General features: G+C 33.9%; 2 protein-coding genes across 3 annotated transcripts; both read left to right on the forward strand.

Moving 5' to 3' along the window:
• The first annotated feature begins 6,271 nt into the window (after nt 1-6,271).
• LOC114185191 (phosphoenolpyruvate carboxylase) lies at nt 6,272-11,424 on the forward strand. 2 transcript variants are annotated; one of them, XM_028072766.1, is made up of 11 exons: nt 6,272-6,395; nt 6,732-6,921; nt 7,483-7,874; nt 7,989-8,073; nt 8,273-8,495; nt 8,599-8,702; nt 8,801-8,894; nt 9,049-9,203; nt 9,360-10,358; nt 10,436-10,822; nt 10,894-11,424. In XM_028072766.1, exons 2-11 carry the CDS (start codon nt 6,754-6,756, stop codon nt 11,188-11,190), a joined length of 2,904 nt encoding a protein of 967 aa, XP_027928567.1. In that variant the 5' UTR covers nt 6,272-6,395; nt 6,732-6,753; the 3' UTR covers nt 11,191-11,424. The 2 variants fall into 2 exon arrangements, with proteins under 2 accessions (XP_027928567.1, XP_027928568.1); XM_028072767.1 differs by lacking the exon at nt 6,272-6,395 and adding an exon at nt 6,426-6,624 and having other exon boundaries at nt 10,894-11,190.
• Nucleotides 11,425-14,101: 2,677 nt separating this feature from the next.
• Nucleotides 14,102-23,564, forward strand: LOC114186041 (dol-P-Man:Man(6)GlcNAc(2)-PP-Dol alpha-1,2-mannosyltransferase). The gene is made up of 10 exons (XM_028074037.1): nt 14,102-14,525; nt 15,302-15,389; nt 15,485-15,644; nt 15,814-16,031; nt 16,226-16,521; nt 17,362-17,476; nt 17,572-17,707; nt 22,723-22,919; nt 23,027-23,116; nt 23,201-23,564. Exons 1-10 carry the CDS (start codon nt 14,260-14,262, stop codon nt 23,330-23,332), a joined length of 1,698 nt encoding a protein of 565 aa, XP_027929838.1. The 5' UTR covers nt 14,102-14,259; the 3' UTR covers nt 23,333-23,564.
• Nucleotides 23,565-23,910: the final 346 nt, after the last annotated feature.

Raw genomic sequence — 23,910 nt, forward strand, 5'->3', positions numbered from 1 at the left:
CAAATCAAGTGTCAAAGGTGTTAAGATGGAGATTACTAGGCAAACATGGAAGGATGTGGCTTGCCTAAGGCAAATGAGTGTGCAAGTTCGCAAAGGTGAAACAACTGTAGCGGATGAATTTAACAAAGTACAATATTTCAACCAATGTGCGCAATCAAGGTGAGCAAACTCAAAATTTCCATGTGGGAAGGCTTCGTGTGGAGGAAAGGTTGTCAGCTATAGTGGTGACCAAGATTATCATGCCTAGGGGGAGCAATCATGGAACCTTGAATGAAGGTGATCTTGTGGTAATGTATTGCATCCAAAATGGTGTGGTAGTTTACTGGACATACACCATTTGTGACCATATGATGAAGGCAAAATGGCTCACTAATTTCAAGCTTCCATATGTGGTTCTCATCTCCAAGTTCATTGAGCATTTTGGTGTTGATGTGGAAGGAGAGCTTGAGAAGTCTATTGACCAATTGAACCATGTATCCACACTCAATATGCACAAGATGGGATTCACCAGATAGGCAACACATGGTTGGTTGAAGGAGATCAAGCTAAAAATATTGAAGTTGGAGCCAATGATCATGAATCAAGAACTAGTGGAGCAAATCAAGGAGAAGATGATCGACAACCCATGGCCACTGAGATTTATCAACCTCTTGATAACACTAGACCTGCATATTCCTAGTTTGAGAGGATGATTCTCAACCAACTTCAAGATTTGAACATGACACAAAATGCACATCATGTATATTGCACAACAAGTTTTTAAGACTTTGATGATCATCTGCATAATGTTCATGACCTCCTCTCCAATGTCTACAATAGAGACAACCCTAGGGATGAGTGAAGGGGATGACTCATAGGTCATGCATTGCATTTCAGTGCTGCATTTTGTGTGTTTATTTGTCTGTCCTAGTTTTTTTAATCAACTATTTTGCAATTTCAATCGACTGATTATATCAATCTCAACTTCATGATGTATTTTTCATTTCTGTTTTAATTCTGCATTATTTGTATTTAGTAGCAATTGCCCTAATACTCCCCTATGTTACTACTTTAATAAAAATTTTACTCTTTCCAAACTGATATGTGCATTAACTTTCATTTAATGAATCCAAAGGGGAAGAAAAATGAGTAAAGTGAGTTAAAAAGTGAGTAAAATTGGATTAAAATTGGAAAACCTGAAATTACATCTGCTAGAACCATGTAATATAGCTAACTGAATCTAAAATCTAAATTTAAATCACATTACTAGTGATAGGGGCAGCATATGCACTTGTATGCTTGTGTGCTTTTGCTTGGATGTATATTTGTATGTTGGTATCTTGTGTGCAAAAGCTTTCTCAGGTTTCTCTATGGATCTTAGCTCATCAATTCAACTCGAGGATATTGGCTTCATCAATTCAATGGAAGAATGTTGGCACAAGCAAGCTTGAAGCAAAGATTTGATAAAGCCAAGTGCATGGAGATCACATGTGTTTAATGAAGATTGATGAAGATCCACTTGAAGATTGTGTTTCTAGGTTAAATGTAATTATTAGGTGTTATATCATGTTGGTAGGCTATATGACATAGGTTAGATTTCTTGTTAGTCTTAATGTGTCTCTTTTAATTTGTTAAAATGGGTTTTAACAGGTTAAAAGGCTTGTAGTATATAGCTTCTGGTATGTATGTATTCAATCAGTTGAATTATTTTTCAATCGACTGATTTCACTTAAGTTAAGTGAAATCAACTAACTGTACGGGAAATTCAACCCGCTGATTTCACTTAAACCAAACTATATATGTTGTGTTTTCGAAAGCAGATGTGTATTCTGAGTTTTTGAGCGTGAAATCTTGTCATTCATCACTGAAAAACTCTCTCTCTGCAATACACAACTGTAATGTGTTGATTGAAGATCTTGGTTGATCTTGGAGGCATTTTGGCTTGTGAATAGCTTGAAGAACACATGTATGGGTTGCTAGGGAGAGCCACCATCAGGTTTGGTTATTCTTGTGCCTCTGGTTGTTTGCGTGATGTGATTTCAGGTTTGTAACTTGGAGAGTGTTAGTCTAGATTGTTGAGTAAAAAATCTTGTGAGTTTCTTTGTTCAAAAGTGTAATATTGATGTGTGATTTATAAAACTTTGAATATAGTGGAAACCAGGCTCAAGTTGTCCTGATAAACTAGATATAGCTTTGTGATTGAGTGAACCAGTATAAAAACAATTATATAAATCTAAGAACTCAAGAAAACCAAGGAATCCACTCTTTGTTGTGCTTTAATGTGTTCTTATGTAATTTGAGGTTATATACTTGTTAGAAATATTGTTTGGAACAAATCTTGTATGTAAAAGTTTGTTGTTTGAGTTAAATATGAGAATTCTGCATTCTACATAAATTCCTAGGATTTTAGCTGACTAATTTGATATTTTAATCGATTGTTTCATAACTCAAGAGTACATTAGTCTGCTGTTTTATTTTTTGACTTGCAACTTTTACATTCTAATTCTCTAGTCTATTTGATTCAATTGAAAGGGGTTTTATGCTTTCGAAAAAGTTTTAAATAGCTAATTCACCCCCACCCTCTCCCTCCCTTCTTGGCTTAAATCACCATTTCAAAACTAACATGAAGGACACATTTTTTGTGATTAGGAGGAAGTAACTTGAGTGTTTCGTGATGGTGGAAAGGGGATTCTTTGAGAACTGAAAAAATGGAGTGGAAGATGGATGTAGAATGTGTTGGTGGTAGAATGGAGAAGACAAAGTTGTAGTGAGTGAAGATGGTGTGAGGTCGTGGAGTGGTTCATAAGTGGGGATCAACATTGTTGGAGATGATGGAGGAATGAAGAAAATTCCAAAACCCCATTTCTGAATATATATATATATATATATATATTAATTATGAACATCTATTTGGCCTTGATTGCATCAGAACCGAGGCAGTAATGAAGAGATATGCCTTGGTTGACAATCGGGGCAGAAATATGATCCTTTTTTACCTTGACTGGATTTATTTCGGGTCTTAAACCGAGGCCAAATGACCAAAATAACCACTACATAAACCCTTTTCTACACTAGTGAACCAAGATATAAATGAAGACTAAATAGTCTAAAAGTTAGAGAATAGTTGATTTTGTTAATTGTTTTGCCTTCTAAAAGAACATAAACTTTAAAATTGTTAATTCATAAAATGTGTATTAAAATATATCATATTTTTGTAATTTTTTTTCATCTTATATTTTCCTTGTAGTTTTCTACTGTGTCAAAACAATTTCTTTTTTAGTTGATAGAATTTAATAATTAGTGATACAGGCATAACAAAGGGTCTTTCCACACACACACACACACACATATTGATATGAATCGCATCATGGTCCAAATGAAAAAGGACTAATGTACCATTTTGCCGCAGATTTTCTTTTTAAGTTATTAGTTTGTTTAAATAGTGGCCAAATTCTTTATAAAATTGGATGACCAAATTATGTTTTGGTTTAATCAATTAATGGGCTCTAATTTAGTTTTGTTTCAAGTTATAATGATGGCCCAATTAGCAACTTAGTCATCAGCCTTTGGGAGACCAAAGGATGCGTAGCTAAATGCTTTTGGGTTGCCGCAATTATCTTGTGGTCATAACTCTCATTCTACTCATCCAAAATTAGTGATTCTTAAGCCTAAACTAAAGTTCAGAACGTGAACTTTCATGTCGTTTTGAAATTACCTCAATTGGAATTTTATACCACGAGATATCAACGATTCTAAGTTATTGTTCAAAGTGAAATTCCAGCCACTCTCCTATTTACCTTTTCACTAATTTTCCAAGTTTCTTACAAAGTTCTAACCCTAAAGATCCTATGTCAGTCCTTGTACAGATACAATTTATATATATATATATATATATATATATATATATAAGTTTAATTAAATTTAAGTACTTTTAGTTAAAAAGGCATGCAATTAAGTGTTCATATGTGTCATGTTCATTATCATTATTAAGTGATAAAGCATTTCATTCGCATAGACAACACCATACGACCTTCTCAAAAGTGTATGACTTCTATTTCACTTTTGAAAAATTGGTGATTCTGTCATATATTTTTTTGAAGATATTTGATACAAAATGCAGAAGAAAAAAACTTGAACCAACATAGCATTGCAATATCCTTCCCTCTTTGCCGCTGATCATCATTAAAAATAAGCTAATCGTCATTAAAGCATGCGTGACTAGTACCAAATTGTTAATAATCAAATTTTTTTAATGTGTCCTCACATGCTTTGTGACTCATACTGTGTTAGTTCTTGGCAGTTCCAACGTAATCAGAGTAATTAAAAATAAAATATAAAACACTACGGTTAATTTATGTTGACTCATGATGCATCAGCATGCCCACCAAAGCTTAATCTGTGTGCTTGCTTTCCCTGTTTTATGTTACATGTAAAATTAAAAATAAATAAAAACAAAAGTGAAATAGAATAATTTTTATGACATTTTCGATATACTATAATCAAACCCTTTTTGTTCACAAAACAATACTATGTGAAAGGATAACAAAGACGACGCGTAAATAGTCATCCAAAAGTGATTATGAAACATGAAAATAAAAGAATGCAAGCACATCTCCAATTTTGATTGCTGAATGGATGTTTGTGATAGAAGGGGTGCCATGTATTAGATGTTCTATTTCAAAGTTCTTTTCGTAAGTCAATTTTGTAATCATACATGAAAGGCACAAAAGATTTTTACCTAAAACTTTTCTGAAAATTATATAAATGTCTAATATTAAAAAAAAATTACACTTATCTTTCTAAAATAAATTCGAATGACATTACTTTAGCTTCTTTAAATAAATATTCTTCATTATTATGTAATTAATAAATAAAACATTTAATTTTTATATTTTTATATTTTTAATGAAATGGCATTCATCTTCTTTATTTTATTATAAAATAATATACCAAAATTTCAATAAAAACTAAAAGTTAAAGTTTTAAATACAAAAATTAAATAATTTAATTATATTTTCAAGTGGTATTTACACATTATGAGAACAGCCCATATTAAAGGAAATTCATGTTCGATTCACACTATTTGAGAAAATTCTAAAAACCAACATCAACTATAACATTGTATAACATTGTAGGACAAAAAATTTACATTACACCCTAACTTCAAAATAGACATCTATCTTTCTTATTAATTGCGGCAATCACATACTTTATTTTATTTATATTTATACATGTATTAGAATCATGTGTAAATATAATTATTTAATAAACTTAATTGTATATTTTATTATATACTAAAATAAATTTTTCTAAAAGGTGTAACTTTTTATTTGTATAAGATAATTTATAATTTAATGATACTATAATTTTTAGGAAATTTTAAAAATATAATAATTCAACTATTTTTTATATAAAATATTTATTTCTACATTTAAAAATTTTAATTTTTTATAAATATTTATTCATATTTTAGTCAATATAATATTTTTAAATAAAATAAAGAATTAATGTGAAAGTTTATTTTAAAACTAGAGGATATAAATATATTTGGATATCATAATACAAATACTTTAGCATTAGTATAGGGAAGTAATCAGTTAAAAAAACTCTTTAATATAATTTATGAAGTGATTACAATAATAAATAAATTTATTATATATAATACTTTCCAGTTATATTAGTGTATATATGCATTATTTATGACAAAAGTAAATAATATAGGAGTTTCCATTTATGGTAATTTACTTTATTCTTGGAGCATCTGGTAGTTGTATAAATCCAAATATTTATTTAAAAAAAATTAACAATGGACCATTCATTTATATGTGCCAGAATTTGATAGGCTAAAAGGTTGTAAAAATATTTTTACATGAATAATTTAAAGAGTTTTGATGGCATTATAAACAGAGAGATTAATATAATTGCCTATTTTGTAACGAGAGGTAGACATTTTGTTTTCTTCACCAACAGCCTATAGTTGAATCGTGTTAAACAAGTTTATATTCTTGAAAAAAATCATTGAAAGAGACAAAGTTTATTTCAATAATTGTTAGATGTCTAAAGATCTTTCTTTGAAGAATATCTTAATTTAATTTATTTGTTTCTTTAAAAAAGGAAAAGGTGAAGATTCGACGTGGTCCTTTATTCGACCTAGTTTGCATTTGAGAAAGAAAAATGTTTACCCAACAGAGATGGAGAGAATCTGAGAAAACTAAAGCATATTCCATCTTCTGCAGTAATAATTAGGTTCGATCAAAACAATAAAAGTAAGAAAAATAATATTTTTTAGGCACGTAAAAATGACTCTATTTTTCTATATAAAGCCACCACAATATGCACCTTTTTTATGATAAAACCCTGTGACTCTTTTTGATCCTTTTTTCATTCGCTGTGATCTTCCTCTTCCTCGTACACAGGTACCATATTGGATTCCAACCACTTGTTTGTTCATTTCATGGGTCGTGCCAAAGTCATATGTTTCATGCTTTCTGGTTCCCCACGTGTTGTGTTTCAAAGGGGAGTTTTTTCAGTGTGGTTGTAGTAATAGTATTTGTATATATCATCACCCTGCACGTGTCATCCATTGGTCGTATCATAGAAGTCAATTTCATCATTAAATGCGGGCCGTGGAAAGAACTTATGGATGTTGTGTTGATTCGTCCCTTGGTTTTAGTTTCATATAGTTTTCATTGGTGTTGTTTGTTTTTTTATTTGTTCTTGTGGGGTTATTAGTTGGCTTTTCATGATCTCAGGCGAAGGCACTGAAAGTTAACAATGGCGAACCGGAAACTGGAAAAGATGGCATCCATTGATGCACAGCTTCGGCTATTGGCTCCTTCCAAAGTCAGTGAGGATGACAAACTCATTGAGTATGATGCTCTTCTGCTGGATCGCTTCCTTGATATTCTGCAGGATTTACACGGGGAGGATCTCAAAGAAACAGTGAGTTTTTTCTTACTCTCCTACTTTCATGTCTTTCTTCTTACATTTTGGTTTCATTTGGTTACACTTACACTTACACATTGCTTTTTGTCTCTCATGTCTCTATTTGTTCTGAAAGTCTAATACTGGTTTGGTGAGAAACAACATGAAACTTGAACGTAAAATAGGGATCTAAGACCTTAAGTTACTGAAGACAATATGTTGAGGAGGCAAAATATTTTTTTTTTCATGTACCTAGTAATAATTTTAACAAAACTAGGTATATTTGTTCATCCTCATGTATATGTAGGTCCACTTGTATGCACAAATTTTGATTATTGGATCAGGGGTGTGGGTTTGGAGAGTTTTATGGTAAAATAACTCTTTGATATGTTCTTGTAGCCATGAGAAAGGCCTTTTTCATAATGGATTCTTAGTGATTGAATGTCAAGTACTACGTAGAAGATAGATATGTGATCAGTGAAATAATATACTGGGTTTTATGTTCTTGTGCACTTCTCTTCGACATTTATGAGCTGGAAAACTATTTCACATGATGGTTAAGTAAATGTCCTTGTGTAGGTTCAAGAAGTATACGAAATTTCAGCTGAATATGAAGGAAAGCGTGACCCTAAGAAACTGGAAGAACTTGGAAATATGATAACTAGTTTGGATGCAGGGGACTCTATTGTTGTTGCCAAGTCCTTTTCCCACATGCTTAACTTGGCCAACTTGGCTGAGGAGGTCCAGATTTCTCGCCGCCGAAGGAACAAGTTGAAGAAAGGGGATTTTGCAGATGAGAATAATGCAACTACAGAATCAGACATCGAAGAAACTCTCAAGAAACTTGTGTTTGACTTGAAGAAGTCTCCTCAGGAAGTTTTTGATGCACTGAAAAACCAGACTGTTGATCTGGTTCTCACTGCTCACCCTACTCAATCAGTTCGTAGATCTTTGCTTCAAAAGCATGCAAGGTTTGTCACAAAAATATAGTGTTTTTCAGCTTCAGTATTCAATTGTGTACTTTCTTTGTTTAAGTTGATTCAAGACACCAAAGTTGAGCTTTCTGGTTTTCATCTGCATTGCAGGATAAGGAATTGTTTATCTAAATTGTATAACAAAGACATAACTCCTGATGATAAGCAGGAGCTTGATGAGGCCCTACAAAGGGAGGTAAGTATCAAACCACTAGGATTTTCTTCGTTGGTTTAGCAAACTGCATTAACCATTACTTTTTCTTTCTTTTCTTTATCACATCAATAACTTTCTTTGGAGTTTATTCTGCAGAAGAAGAAATGTTCTAGGTGAAAAGAAACAAAGGCTTCATTGAGTCGATGACATTGTTGACAATTTTCTTTTGTTACTTCTGTAGATTCAAGCTGCCTTCCGTACAGATGAAATCAAGAGGACCCCTCCAACACCACAAGATGAGATGAGAGCTGGGATGAGCTACTTCCATGAGACAATTTGGAATGGTGTTCCAAGATTTCTGCGCCGTGTTGATACAGCTTTGAGCAACATTGGAATTAAGGAGCGTGTTCCTTATAATGCTCCTCTCATTCAATTTTCTTCTTGGATGGGGGGTGATCGTGATGGTATTACTCTTACTTGAGATGAAAAAGTAGTAGTATTACATATTATCTTTGAACAGTGAACAAACGGAAGAAAATGCAAATTTTATGTTTCAATATGATACAGGTAATCCAAGAGTAACTCCTGAGGTGACAAGGGATGTTTGCTTATTGGCTAGAATGATGGCTGCTAATATGTACTATTCCCAGATAGAAGATCTCATGTTTGAAGTAATCCACACCTCTTTCATACTCCAAAAGTTATAATCATGGATGGTTTATTACTGTTGAATCATTTTGCTGATTTCCCTTCTTGTTTCTTTCTGTAGCTCTCTATGTGGCGCTGCAACGATGAACTACGCGTTCATGCAGATGAGGTTCACAGGTCTTCTAATAGAGATGAAGTTGCAAAACACTACATAGGTGTTTACCACTTTAAACTCGGTGGATATGTGTTATATACTTTATTTATTTTGTATGAAGCTATAAACAAAGGGTCACATCACAATGTAACAAATGGTGAAAATATATTGGTTAGTTTACTAAAGCGATGATCTTTTCTTTCTTGATTATGCAGAATTTTGGAAAAAGGTTCCCCCAAATGAACCATATCGTGTGGTACTTGGTGAAGTGAGGGATAGGCTCTATCAGACTCGTGAGCGCTCTCGCCATTTACTAGCGAATGGTTACTCTGATATTCCAGAGGAAAACACTTTCACCAGTGTTGAGCAGGTACGTACATGCATTGTTTTTGCTTTCCTGTACTATATATTACTAGCTATGTTTTCATGTTAAGATTTAGTTATTTAAAAGGTTTGTTTCTGGTTGAAGCAGTTTGTGTTTTCCTTGGATAATTTCACAGACACTAACTAAAGTTAATCTGTGTAGTTCCTGCAACCTCTTGAACTATGTTACAGATCACTGTGTGCTTGTGGTGATCGAGCAATTGCTGATGGAAGCCTCCTTGATTTCCTGAGACAAATCTCGACTTTTGGACTGTCGATAGTGAGGCTCGATATCAGGCAAGAGTCAGATCGTCACACTGATGTGTTGGATGCCATTACCAAACACTTGGAAATTGGCTCATACCAGGAATGGTCTGAAGAGAAAAGACAGGAATGGTTGTTGTCGGAATTAAGTGGCAAAAGGCCACTATTTGGACCAGACCTTCTTCAAACTGAAGAAATTAGGGATGTTTTGGACACATTTCATGTGATAGCTGAACTTCCACCTGATAACTTTGGAGCCTATATCATATCAATGGCAACAGCACCATCTGATGTGCTTGCAGTTGAGCTTCTGCAACGTGAATGCCATGTGAAGCATCCATTAAGAGTTGTGCCATTGTTTGAAAGACTAGCTGATCTAGAGGCTGCTCCTGCTGCTTTGGCACGGTTGTTCTCTGTGGACTGGTACAAGAATAGGGTGAATGGGAAGCAAGAAGTGATGATTGGATACTCAGATTCAGGAAAAGATGCTGGAAGGTTCTCTGCAGCATGGCAGCTATATAAGGCTCAGGAGGAACTGATAAAGGTTGCTGAGAAATTTGGTATCAAGCTAACCATGTTCCACGGTCGTGGTGGTACTGTTGGAAGAGGAGGTGGACCTACTCATCTTGCTATTCTGTCTCAACCTCCAGACACAATCCATGGATCACTTCGTGTGACAGTCCAAGGGGAAGTTATTGAGCAGTCATTTGGAGAAAAACACTTGTGTTTTAGAACACTACAACGTTTCACTGCTGCCACTCTAGAACATGGCATGAACCCCCCCATTTCTCCAAAACCAGAATGGCGCGATTTGATGGATCAGATGGCTGTCATTGCTACTGAGGAATACCGATCCATTGTGTTCAAGGAACCACGCTTTGTTGAGTATTTCCGCCTGGTAAGAACCACACTTTAAGTTGTTATTGGATTGCAACATAGAAGAGAGTTTATTGATGAAGTTGATGTATGATGCAGGCTACACCAGAGTTGGAATATGGGAGGATGAACATCGGAAGTCGACCGGCAAAGAGAAGGCCTAGTGGAGGCATTGAAACACTGCGTGCAATACCTTGGATCTTTGCATGGACGCAAACAAGGTTTCATCTTCCAGTGTGGCTAGGGTTTGGAGCAGCATTTAAAACAGTTGTTGAGAAAAATGCTAAAAATCTGAGCATGCTGCAAGAGATGTACAACCAATGGCCCTTCTTTAGGGTCACACTTGATTTGGTGGAAATGGTGTTTGCGAAAGGAGATCCAGAAATCGCAGTTCTGAATGATAAGCTCCTTGTTTTAAAGGATCTTTGGCCTGTTGGGGATCTCCTGAGAAGCAAATATGAAGAAACCATGAAACTCCTACTTGAGGTAATGCTAAGCTACAAAAAACCTTCAAGACACAGTTTTTTCACATGATGATGACGATATTTGTTTCGTAGGTGGCTGGACACAAGGAGATTCTTGAAGGGGACCCGTACTTGAAGCAAAGACTGAGGCTTCGAAACTCTCCCATTACTACTCTGAATGTTTTCCAAGCTTACACATTGAAACGTATTCGTGATCCTAACTACCAGGTGACGGCGCGACCCCGCATATCAAAGGACACTGCAGAGGCAAGCAAATCAGCTGATGAACTCATAAAACTGAACCCTACAAGTGAGTATGCCCCTGGTTTGGAAGACACCCTCATTCTCACAATGAAGGGTATTGCTGCTGGCATGCAGAACACTGGTTAGGTTTCACCCATTTTCCCTTTCGTTATGTATCAAGATATATAGCATAAAGCACTGAAACTCAGTGCTGTCTTTTTGTTTCTCAGATACACTTTTTTTGTTTAGTTATTATGTTACCCCACCTCTCTGTACAATTTGGTGTGCTGCTCTAGAATTCTACATGAGCCAGCTACCACACTAATGAGTCAATGTCCAAATTCAGCTTCGTTTGCTACTCATATCACCTTTTTATCTTCATGTTTTGTTTCATGGAAAATCATAAGCGTACAGGGTACACCTATTCTACACTTTCACATGTTAGTTAAACTGGTTAAATATTTTGGTTAAATTAGTATAATTCTTGTGAATTTTCACATATCAAGTAATATGTTAAGTGTAACGCCTTTAAACATTACATAACCATTAAAAGTTCTTCTGAACCCATAATCATCACCAATCATGTGATAATTAAAAAAAAATCATTATTACTTGGTTACACGTGGCATTCTAAACTTTTTCTCAATACCACGATTTTTTTCTTAAATTAGCGTAAAATTTTGATTAAATTAGTATAATTATGTGTGAGTTTTTGTATCTAAAATCTTCCTGACATAAGATTTTATGAGTGTGTATTGTTGTGATAAATGATAATACAACTAAGAGTTACTCGTGATTTAAAACACTTTTATTTGAGAAAGGAGTGCCAATTGAGAATTAAGTCTAAGCTAAGTTTCAGATTGAAGATAAAATAGTTGGATACCAACAAAGAAAGAATACACATAAAACTATTATATTAAGATTTTGAGTTAAGGTGTGGGAATTCCTTATACAGGTGGTTAAACTCATCTCTCATTTATACCGTGTAATAAGTTAGTGTATATAACTTGAATGGTTTACATCTATCCATACTCATGATAATATCTTGTTTTATTTGTGATTACACTATTTGAGTTTGAATACGTATTTTACAGTATAAAAAAAAAAAAAAAAAAAAAAAAAAAAAAAACGTCACACGCTGTTGTTAACTCGCGTTTTGAGTGAAAAAATTAATCATTAATCACATCAATTTAAATTAACTTTAACTAAACTTATTTGAGTAAAATTAATTTTATTCACAATAAATTTTTTCAAGACTTATCTAAATATATATTGAATGCTTAGTTTTATAGGGTGGCGAAGGAACGGAAAAAATTTATGTTTCCATTGAAAAACTTTTTTTTATAGTTTTTATCTGTTAATTATACTTAAAAAAAACTATAAACAGGCTTTTAATATATTATTATGGATCTTTATTAAAAAATAATAGTTTAATATCACTTTATATCAATAACATGCAAAGATAAATTTTGACTTTAAATCATTTATCTATTATAAATCATATTTTAATAAAGTTTATGATCATTATATTTAATTGAAGTAAAACTTAGAAGGTCTCTAATAAGTTGTTTGTTCTCATATGTATTTAATGGATTATAATTTTAAATTTTGTATGGCATTACGTCACATCAATATACTATTTCAACCTTAAAAGATAAAAAATAAAATGTAAACAAAATAAAATGTGTATTTTTAAATTAAAATTATACTAATAAAATTATTTTTATTTTCAAATATAATAATGAGATGAATCTAAAAAATGAAGTGAATCCAAAGTAGAAATAAAACAAATAAAATATTTAATCACAAAAAAACTCTTAAATAATAATAAATTATGACAAATTTTGATGAAAAAGATATATTTAAAAATTAATGTTTTAATTAGAGACGAAGAAAATTAACAATCAATTCCTTTAGTACTAAAAAAATTAATAATTAATATTAGCGATGACTTTAAAATTAATTTATAATAAAAATTATTTTAATTATTAATTTAAAATTCAATTATATTTTTTTTAAAGTATTTTAATTATGAATAAAATTTAATTTAAAAATTAGTATATAAATTAATAATAATTAATTATATTTTTTAATAAAATCAACTATTATTTAAAAATTTTCTTTTGAACTAATTTGTCTCGATTCATTAATTGTTATCATTTCACAGTAATAATATGTTAAATTTGTAATGAAAAAAATTAAGGAACGTTTGTAATATATCCATTAACTTTTCTCTTTATCTATAAAAGTTCTAATTTTAAAATCGATCCGCATTTTAATCTTAAAAGTTTGATACAGACTTAACTGATATGTGAACTTATAAAATTTTAAAAGTCATATTATGATATAAAATATTAAGGGTCATATAATTAGAATATAGAGTGTTAACAATTTGTACTAATTATGATAATATGAGAGATATAAGAGATATATTACATGAGAAATTTATTATTTTATTTATATATATATATATATATATATATATATATATATATATATAAATGTAACATAATATAAAATAAACGAATTCATGTGAATTTTTTGAAAACAAATTTATAAAATTATTGATCTTAGAATTTTTTCTTTTTCAACTTCAGATTTAGACGGGATACGAATTTAAACGAGTGTGAACTTAATTTGTAATTATTTTAAAATGTTAATTCATATTTTTATGTTTTAATTGTTTAAAAACATTATACTAATATTTTTTTCTTAAAATTATATAAATGTTAAAAGTTAGAATTTAAGTAATTTTATAAAACCTGGTTATATGTCAATTTATTTTCTAATTAATACTCTCATCCGTAATTTTGATGTATTTTAACATTATTTTGTATTAAGAGATACAATAGTTTTCTAAAATATTAATAAAATAATTTTAATATTTTTTTACTTACTTTTCTTTTCATTTAATACAATAAATATATATATAAATTATTGTAATGCGTTACTGAAAATTTTGAAAAGAAAAGGAATAAAATAGAACAATTTTGTTTTTAAATCGAGACAAATAAAAAGCCGCTGTACAAGTAATTAAATTAATAAAAGTAAGAAAAGAAGAAAGAGAAAGTAAGGACACAGCAGAAACAAAAGTGAAGATTTTGCTTTGGGAGGAAGGAAGTGTTTGCGAGAAAAGTTTTGAATCCTTTGAAAGAGTGTGTTTAGTGTGAGACAGAAGAAGAAGAAGAAGAAGTTCCAATCCATTTTTAAGTCGTAATGGCCCTCTCCGCCGTGAGGCAGCGACGTTCCGAGGCGTCTGATCCGTCTCCGTCGCAACCGTACACGAAGCTGGACAAGCCTCAGCAATCGGAGGAAAAAGACGGAAAAGGGTTGGGGTGGTTTTTTCCGTTCTTGGCTCTTGGGTTTTTGAGGTACATGAGTGCCACCTCCAACATCATCCACGATTGCGACGAAGTCTTCAATTACTGGGAGCCCCTTCATTACCTTCTCTACAAAACTGGCTTCCAGACATGGGAATATAGGTATCTAAGTCACCCACCTTCCTTTTAGATTCAACTAAATTCTGGGTTTTGTTGTTTTACATTTTTTCTAGTTGAGGTCATTTCTGGGAAGATGGGCCTTGGAAGAAGAGAAAAAGTTTTGATTTTTTATTATTTGGTTGTGTTTGGGTAACCAGTAAATTGAATTAAATGTTTATTGGATCAGTTATTCACTTTCTTTGCATAAACTTGTCCTTAGTTATTGAAGAAGAAAATAAGAGTGTAAAATGATTTGGATTTCTTCCATAAACTAAAATAAGTTATGCACCTGAACTTTAGATGAGTTAGATGAAAGCTTTTATAAATTTTGCATGCACAAGTTAATTTTAGCTGATAACTTCCTAGAAGTGATTATGGAGATGTTTATTTGGACTGCTCAAATGTATGATAAATTGTTTATATGATTGAAGAGGAAATAAAGTTATTCTTTTTCATGAAGGTGTAAGCAATTTTCGTAAGCTGTCTTGGGAAATTTATTGAAATTAGTTGAAAAAAAAAATTAGAGGTATATTAGAAGCTAGGCTGGTAAGCTCTCTCAGAATATTCTTAAGTGTTTATGTCGCAAGCTAAGCCCAAATTGTAGTAAATTCATTCTTCCAAATGCACCCTTAATACCTTGTAGATGAGAGGAAAAAGGATTATTTTTATGAAGCCTTTCTAAGTTGCAAGAAATGAATTAAAGACTGAGAAGAAAATTCATTAGTTTCAGCTCAGGTCATGGTATTGATAAATGACAAGTGGTGTGTGCATGGTTGCAGTTCACAGTATGCTCTTCGGTCATATTTGTACCTTTTATTTCATGAAATAGTGGGTCGACCAGCTTCATGGTTGTTTAGTGAAGACAAAGTAAGTTTCCTGCTGTGCGTAGTTGTTGAATTGTTTTTGACTGGAGGTGGAAATGCTTATGGTTTTCATGTCACCGTTGTGCTTTCTTGTTGTAGGTGAGAGTGTTTTATGCTGTGAGATTCTTCCTTGGTCTGCTCTCTGTTTTAACTGACACTGTTCTCGTGGTAGCACTTTCGAGAAAGTATGGAAAACGACTAGCTACTTATGCACTTGCTATGCTGTGCCTAACTAGTGGCTGTTTCTTTGCTAGCACTAGTAAGTGATCCCTTGGCAATGATTTCTTGTCATCATCTTCTCTTGCCATCATGCTATCTACCTATGAGGATTAATAAAGGGTGACCAAGTACCATCTATTTCATGATTCTGCATTCTGTGGGACCTTGTTTTGCTAATGTTCTTCTTTATCAATCTTTTGTATCTCTAGGTTTCTTGCCGAGTTCGTTTTCTATGTATGCAATATCTCTTGCGTCAGGTTTATTTCTTCTGGATAAGCCTGCTTCGGCAATTTCTGTTGCTGTTATTGGTGTCATACTTGGCTGGCCATTCTCAATCTTGGCTTTCCTTCCAGTGACAGTATATTCTCTGTCTAGAAAATTCAAAGTGACATTTATTGCTGCGACAATCACATCAGTTGTTCTTCTTGTAAGTTGGAACCCTCCCCCTCCCCCAACATACACACATACTTCAACCTTCTCTGTCCTATAAATTATGCATGTACCATATAATGTTGTATAGAATATATGGCTTTGCTTGCATCGTATGATCTATGATGTTGTTAAATTTCATATGTCGTGTCCTTCACAATAACAGCATATTTTAATTTCATTTTTTTACAGGCATTGTCAATAGTTACAGACTTTTACTACTATGGAAAATGGACTTCATCTGTCTTGAATCTTTTAATATACAATGTAGCTGGAGGTGGTGAAAGCCATTTGTACGGGATTGAAGGGCCTCTTTATTATCTGAGGAATGGATTCAACAATTTCAATATTTGTTTTGTTCTTGCTCTGCTGTTCTTGGGGATTTTGCCTATTGCAAAAAAGAAATATGCACCAGATCTACTGATTGTGATATCTCCTATATATATTTGGCTGGGGTTTATGTCTTTGCAGCCACACAAAGAAGAAAGGTTTGGCTGAATTTTTAACCTGGTCTTCTATTACAAAGTTAACCATATGATGTTATTTCCTCACGCCAAGTACAGTAATATTTTTTTGTCGAGAGATTGAAATAGAGATCAATCTCTCATTTCCTCCTGGTTTGTACAGATCTTCTGACCTTCTATGTTTTTCAGTAATCTCCAATATAGCCTCATTTTTATTGGTAGTAACTTGGATGGTTTTGTTTAGGTTTACAAAGACAGACAGGTATTACCTATGAATTGGTTATAGTTAAGAACATGCAGCTATGTTAATTGCTTGATTAGCTTATAGTGAATGAGGCACTGTATTTTAAGTTGAAGTGAAGTCAAGTTCCATATTATTTGCACCACTTCAAATTTTCTTTTGCATGTTCATCAGGGAAGAAGTTTGGAATAAGAAAAAATTAAGTACAGACATCTCTAATATTTGGAAAGCATGTCTTCTAGATCTTCGTTATATTATCAAGCCTGTCATTAATTAAAAATCAGTTTCTGAAAGTTAAGCCCTTTTCTGTGTGTATAGTTTGGATTACTACTTCATTAAAGGAGTTCATATCTAGTTCTTCACTTCTGATGAGAGGCGAGTTTTGCTCTCCCTTTGGTTAAGTCTAACCTAGACACTCTGAATGGGGTTTACGATCAAGATTTAGTTACCCTCTTCATTGATATAGTAACTTTTAAAATAATTATGCACTTCAGAAGGGTATTTACTTAGTATTTTTCCTTAGCTTGTGCAGTTGAGTGAATTAATTATGATTTTTGTATTTGTTTATTATAAAATACACTAAATTGATATGGATAACGGATTTTCCCCATCTGTGCATGCAGGTTCCTTTATCCAATATATCCACTTATTTGTGTTGCTGCTTCAGCTGTTATTGAGAGCTTCCCAGATCTTTTTCGTAGCAAATATGATACATACCAACGTTCTATAATAGTGACAGTAAGATACCTAATTACTTGAGATGTGGATAGATCTCTATATTTCTAATATGCAAGCAGTAAATATTTTCTGGATTTCTATTTTGCTAAATGCAGGTTGCCAAAGTTATGAGACCAGTGGCTCTTAGCCTTATACTATATGCCTCTCATGCCCGTACATTTTCTTTGATTCACGGTTACTCAGCCCCATTGGAGGTTTACAAGATTTTGGAGCACCATGATGCAGAAAACAGTGAGTCAAACATTTGGTGGCTTTGTTACTATATTGTATAAATGACTATTTTGCTTATAAATGTGATTGAATGGAGTAAAGGGGTCATGTGAGATGTAGCCACGGAGAAGCTAGTTTATATAGTTATTGCTCGGAACAGTTAGGTGGTTAAATTTGTAGGAATAGGGAATTAGCTTAAATAAGATAAGGGGGTAGATGAGAGAGTATTCTGTTTGAAAACTAAGCCTTAGATCTATTGTAGATGTGAGAAAAGAAGTCCCACATCGATGGGAACTTACTTTGGGGCTTACTTTTAATGTTATAAAAGGAGTCCAGTGTTTCCTTAGGAAATCATCCCAAAGTCTCTCCCTTTTCTATTCCTTTTTGCTTTATTTGCTTGAGAGAAGAATTAAGAGAGAATATTAGTTTCTCCTCTAAGAGAGCTCCTTTAAGGTTCTCCTTGTATTAGTTTTTCCTATTTCCAAGAGAGGGGGTTGTCATTTTTTTCTCCTTGGGATTAGAGAGAATGATATGTAATTTTTCCTTTTCTTGAATAAATTATATTTGTTGCCTATTATCTATTTTTGTTCCTTTATTTTCATCTTGTATTTTAGTTGTGAGTACTTGTGCTAGTACTCTGATACCCAACAGTGGTATCAGAGCTGTTGGTTCGTGTGATTATCTTCCGCTACTATTGTCATTAGAATAGTGCTGTGATAGTGGATAAAGTGTGGTAGTGTGAAAGTGCTTGTCTAGGAAAATTCTGGCTAGGAAAGACTTGGTACTTAAGCGTGTCCATTAGTGACCCACCTCTCTTTTCTGGGAATTACCTAGTGCACTGGTTCACGGTCTGCTTCCATTGTTCTAGTAGACAGTACTATTCATAGTGAGAAGTGCATAAGTCGGTTTTAAAGCCATGACAACAAGATACGAGATAGAGAGGTTCAATGGGAAAAATTTCTCATTGTGGAAACTGAAGATGAAGGCAATTTTGAGAAAGGACAATTGTCTAGAAGCAATTGAAGAAAAACCTGCAGGCATTACAGATAAAAAGTGGAAGGAAATAGATAACAATGCTATAGCAAATTTGCACTTAGCATTGGCAGATGCGGTTTTATCCAGCATTGCGGAGAAGACTACAGCGAAGGAGATTTGGGATACTCTCACAAGCCTGTATGAGGTTAAGTCACTTCACACAAGAATATTCTTGAAGAGAAAACTCTATACTCTTCGAATGAATGAGTCCACATCGGTGACAGACCACATAAACAATCTAAATACCTTGTTTGCCCAACTTTCAGTGGCAGATTTCAACATAATTGAAAATGAACGTGCGGAGCTTCTACTACAGAGTTTACCTGATTCGTATGATCAACTTGTCATCAACATTACAAATTACAACGTTATTGACCTCCTACGCTTTGAGGATGTTGCCGGAGCTGTTCTTGAAGAAGAATCCAGGCGAAAGAACAAAGAGGATATGGTGGAAAGTGCAAGGCAAATAGAAGCTTTGGTGATGACGAAAGGTAGATCAACAAAACATGGATCTAGTGGGAGTCAGTCTCATGATAGATATCAAAGTAAGAAGCATCTCAAATGCTACCATTGTGGCAAAAGAGGGCATGTGAAGAAAAATTGTTGGCATTTGAAGAATGGAGGAAAGAACTTTGAGGCATCAACCTCACAAGGTTGTATGGCAAATACCTCGGAGGACGAAGATATTCTGTGAAGAAGAGGAGAGATCTGGTAAGTCATGAAAGCTCAGAAGATCATGGCAGATGTGTATGTGCTTTTGGGAGATACGTTGCAGGAAGCTAATGCAATGGTTGCATCGACAAGTCAAGAAGAAGCGATGTTGATGTGACATCGTAAACTTGGGTATAAGTCAGAGCAAAATTTGCAAATCCAGGCGGAACGTAATCTCTTACTTGGGCTCAAGAAGGTTGTTTTACCTCTATGCGAGCACTATGTGGTAAGCCAACAAACATAGTCATAGATCGCAAATTGCTAGTTTGACTACCAGAAAAAGGAAAATACAAGAAGACTTGGTTTATTCTGATGTAAGGGAATCACCAGAGTTATCACTAGGAGAATCAAAGTTTACTCCAGGAGATTGTGGGTGTACTACATCAAGAGGAAGTCAAATGTGTTGTTACCAGTTCAAGGAATCCAAAGCACGAGTAGAGCTTGAAACTGGGAAAATTAAGTGCTTAGGCTATGCTAACAATGTGAAGGGGTACCACTTGTGGGTCCCACTACCCACAAGGTTATTGTTAAGCATAAATGAAATGATGTTCCAACCAGAAGGCGTTAAAGAACAAGAAAACTTGGTTTGCATGGTTGAACAAATCTCAGTACGGTTTAAAGAGGGCGCTCAGGTGTTCGTATCAGAGATTTGATTCCTTCATAAGCCTCGGTTACAACAGACTGGGTGTTTAGACCATTGATGTTGTATGTGGATGACATGTTGGAGGTAGACCCCAACAAAGTTCAAATCCAGGAATTGAAGGCAAAATTGGCTAGGAAGTATGAGAAGAAGGACTTGGAACTAGCAAACAAGGATTTCAGGGATGCAAATACACCGAGACAAAAGAGATAGGAAGGCTTGGCTTTCTCAGAAGAAATACTTACTGATAATCTTGCGACGCTTCAACATGCAAGATTGCAAGCCAATTTCGACCCCACTTTCTATCAATTGTTCCTCACGTATGAGTCCTAGCAGTGAAGCGGAGAGGATGGAGAAGTCTCGAGTACCGAGTGCATCGGTGGTGGACAACCTTATGAATGCTATGATGTGTACAAGACCAAACATTGCACAAGCAGTGGTAATGGTTAGTATGTTCATGGCAGGTTTGGTGGAGAGCAGTGAAGTATTGACAAGAGGTCCTTAGAAGGAACCTCGAGTGTTGCATTGCGTTTTGGAGGATCAGAATTATGTGTCAATGAAGTCTACGTGGATTCGATCCTACTGAAGTTTATCAGAAGAACAAGCAACATGAAGGCAGAGAATAAAGCATGGTGTGAAGATTTGATTAATTTCATCAAAATCTTCAAGTGGGAGATTGTGAGAAAAGAAGTCCCACATCGATGGGAACTTACTTTGGGGCTTACTTTTAATGTTATAAAAGGAGTCCAGTGTTTCCTTAGGAAATCATCCCAAAGTCTCTCCCTTTTCTATTCTTTTTTGCTTTATTTGCTTGAGAGAAGAATTAAGAGAGAATATTAGTTTCTTCTCTAAGAGAGAAGGTTAGTTTCTCCTTTAAAGTTCTCCTTGTATTAGTTTTTCCTATTTCCAAGAGAGGGGGTTGTCATTGTTTTCTCCTTGGGATTAGAGAGAATGATATGTAATTTTTCCTTTTCTTGAATAAATTATATTTGTTGCCTATTATCTATTTTTGTTCCTTTATTTTCATCTTGTATTTTAGTTGTGAGTACTTGTGCTAGTACTCTGATACCCAATAGTAGAAAGGTGAAAAACCGTTGTAAGAGCATAATTTTTGAAACGAGAATGTTCTCCTTGGGTTCTTTGTTTGTAATTCAACGAACACTGCCAAAGCATGCTCTCCTTCTCTTTGTTTTTTTCTCGTATCTATTTCTGAAGCTCGAGATGCTATTTCTGGTTCCTCATTCCCTACATGTCATACTGAGTCCACAATTTATAAAGAAAATGCCTTCAGAAGGATTTATCGAAGGGAACTCTAGGGTACTTAAAGAAACTAAGGCTGCTGTGATGCTTAAATTTAAGATTTTTACATGTCTGGAAACTAAATGTGTTTTAATGAACTTCGATCATAACTATTACTTCAACCTACATCATGACTTTCAATTACATTTACCTTGTGTTTGGATGGAGCATTTCAACAATGCTTAGAAATTGAAATGCTTTACATTTGAATTGCTTGCAATTAAATTTCCTTCATTTTCTAAATAACTTGTTTGGATAAAGAAATTAAAATACCTTACATTTCAATTTCTTATTTGGAAAAAACAATTGAATTTCATGTGAGATAAAATTTAATTTTTACAATATTTATTTTAGGCTTAATTATGTTTTAGTTCATGATAAATTTGGAAACGGGTTCGACGACCCAGATGGACCAAGATGACCCACCCGACTACCCAACCGAATTGGTCTGACCCAACGCCCCAAATGGGTCGGGCCGGCCAGAAAACCCAGACAGGCTGGGTTGACTCGATGATCCAGACAAGCCTGACGGTCCATACCTGTCGGTCATGCCTGTCAAGTTCATCAACCTTTTGGTTCGTCTGGGTCGTTGGGCCAGCTCGACACATCTTAGTCGTCAGGCCTGCCCGGACGGTGTGGGTTGTCAAGCTTGACTGACCTGATTGAGTTGTCAAGATCGCCCGACCCATATGTGTCATCGGGTCACCCAGTCTGTCTAGGTCATTGGGCTCGACCGACCCGTCTGGGTTGTTGGGCCTACTCGACCTGTTTCTGTCGTCAAGTCGGTTCGATTTGTCTAGATCGTATGGGCAGCCCAACTTATCATGGTTGTGAGGTTGAGTGAGAAGAATTTCAAATTCCAACTTTTTTGAGGGTATTTGAATTTCTTCTAATTTAGCTAATTGAAATACTTCAAAAAATTGCATGCATTTTAAATGCTTTTTAATTTCTCTAACCAAACAAGACATTTCATTACAAAGAATTTTAAATTCTTCAAATAAATGAATTACCCTCTTGAATTGCCTCATCCAAACACACCCTTAGTGAATTCATTTGTTGTGCTTGCTGTAATTGCAAAGTTTTGCTACGTCTTTCTTTACTTTCCCTCTAATCGTTGTGATTTTGCTGTTGACCCTCTGTTGGAAATATTATATTATGTCATTATCTTCTAGCCTAGACTAAATTTTCACTGTTCATTCCAAACCTCTATCAAATATCTATCAAATTAGTGCTATTATGTATCATGGAAGCGCTATTTCAATGGATATTTGATACAGGCTGAAGAGGAAATTATAAGGTATTTTGAGACAAGCGCCAGAATTATGTATCATTTCATTCCTTTGCTTTGCAGATTCTGTACTTTGTGTTGGAAGTGAGTGGCATCGTTATCCATCGTCATTTTTCATCCCAGATTACGTGGGACAAGTTCGATGGATCGACGATGGTTTCCGAGGTCTTCTTCCCTTCCCATTTAATTCTACCCTAGGGGGAACTGCTGCAGCACCACCATACTTCAACAACAAAAACATAGCATCAAGCGAGCAATTTGTATGTCCTCTTTAACTGTATATATATAGAGGTGCTAGGCAGCTAGCACTTTTGATCTTCATAAATTTTTGTTAGAAAATGCTACTAACTACTCATTGCTTTCACAGCTCCTTGATGTAGATGCTTGTACTTTCCTTGTTGAGCTGCAGCTCAATCGGCCTTACCTCACTCGTGGAAGTGACTTGTCAACTTGGGAGGTGAGTCATTGTTGAAGTTTCTCACTTTCTCATGTTGAATGATAATATTTGCTTTTAACTGATTCAACATTGTTTGTTTTTCAGCCTATTGCTGCATTGCCTTATTTGGACAGAGAGCTTTCACCGCCTTTGTATAGGTCTTTCTTCATCCCTTACCTCTGGCAAGAGAAGAATGTTTTTGGCACTTATAAACTGTTCAAAAGAGTAACCACATAATTTTATTTTTGTCTTAGAATTTGGTGGATTAACAGCAAAACCATTTTTGTTAGACAGAAAGCTTGTAGAATTTCTCTTATCTGTTGTTGAATAGTTAATTTAGTTCTAATCTGCTTAAACTTTTCCAGTGTTTTCTACTGTCATACTTTTCTCCCACTGAAGCATTCAATTTATTAATCATGCATGTATGGATTCAGCGTCTGATATGCTATGTTTGGCTTTATTTAGTGTTTGATATGCGTTTATATAATTGATTTTGGATTGTCTTAATTTTATAGAATTAGTTTTAAATAAACGTGAGTTTGAAGTAATGTAGTTTTTATTTCAATAACAAGTATTAGAAAAGTGACACATTTGGAAGCTTACAATCAAGATTGATTCACGTGTAATCTATAACAATATATAAAGGGAATTCTCCTTTTTGTGTTCATATTTAAAAATACTAATTTTACCTTTTAAATATAATAATTTATTAAATTTTTAAAAATTGATCGGTACTTTTACAAGTTTTTTATAAAATTAGTTATATTTGTTTCTTCTCTTCTTTTTTATTTATTAATGGTTATTCTTTCATATGT

This window comes from Vigna unguiculata, chromosome 5 (genome assembly GCF_004118075.2).
Source record: "Vigna unguiculata cultivar IT97K-499-35 chromosome 5, ASM411807v1, whole genome shotgun sequence".
In the NCBI taxonomy this organism is placed as follows: Eukaryota; Viridiplantae; Streptophyta; class Magnoliopsida; order Fabales; family Fabaceae; genus Vigna; species Vigna unguiculata.

Coding starts and splice junctions, on each gene's coding strand:
- LOC114185191 (XM_028072766.1), top strand. CDS start 6,754: ATGGCGAACCGGAAACTGGAAAAGATGGCATCCATTGATGCACAGCTT. Junction 9,204..9,359: donor CTTTCACCAGTGTTGAGCAG/GTACGTACATGC, acceptor TAATCTGTGTAG/TTCCTGCAACCTCTTGAACT. Junction 10,823..10,893: donor CCATGAAACTCCTACTTGAG/GTAATGCTAAGC, acceptor TTTGTTTCGTAG/GTGGCTGGACACAAGGAGAT.
- LOC114186041 (XM_028074037.1), top strand. CDS start 14,260: ATGGCCCTCTCCGCCGTGAGGCAGCGACGTTCCGAGGCGTCTGATCCG. Junction 15,645..15,813: donor CTGTTTCTTTGCTAGCACTA/GTAAGTGATCCC, acceptor TTGTATCTCTAG/GTTTCTTGCCGAGTTCGTTT. Junction 17,708..22,722: donor GCACCATGATGCAGAAAACA/GTGAGTCAAACA, acceptor TTTGCTTTGCAG/ATTCTGTACTTTGTGTTGGA.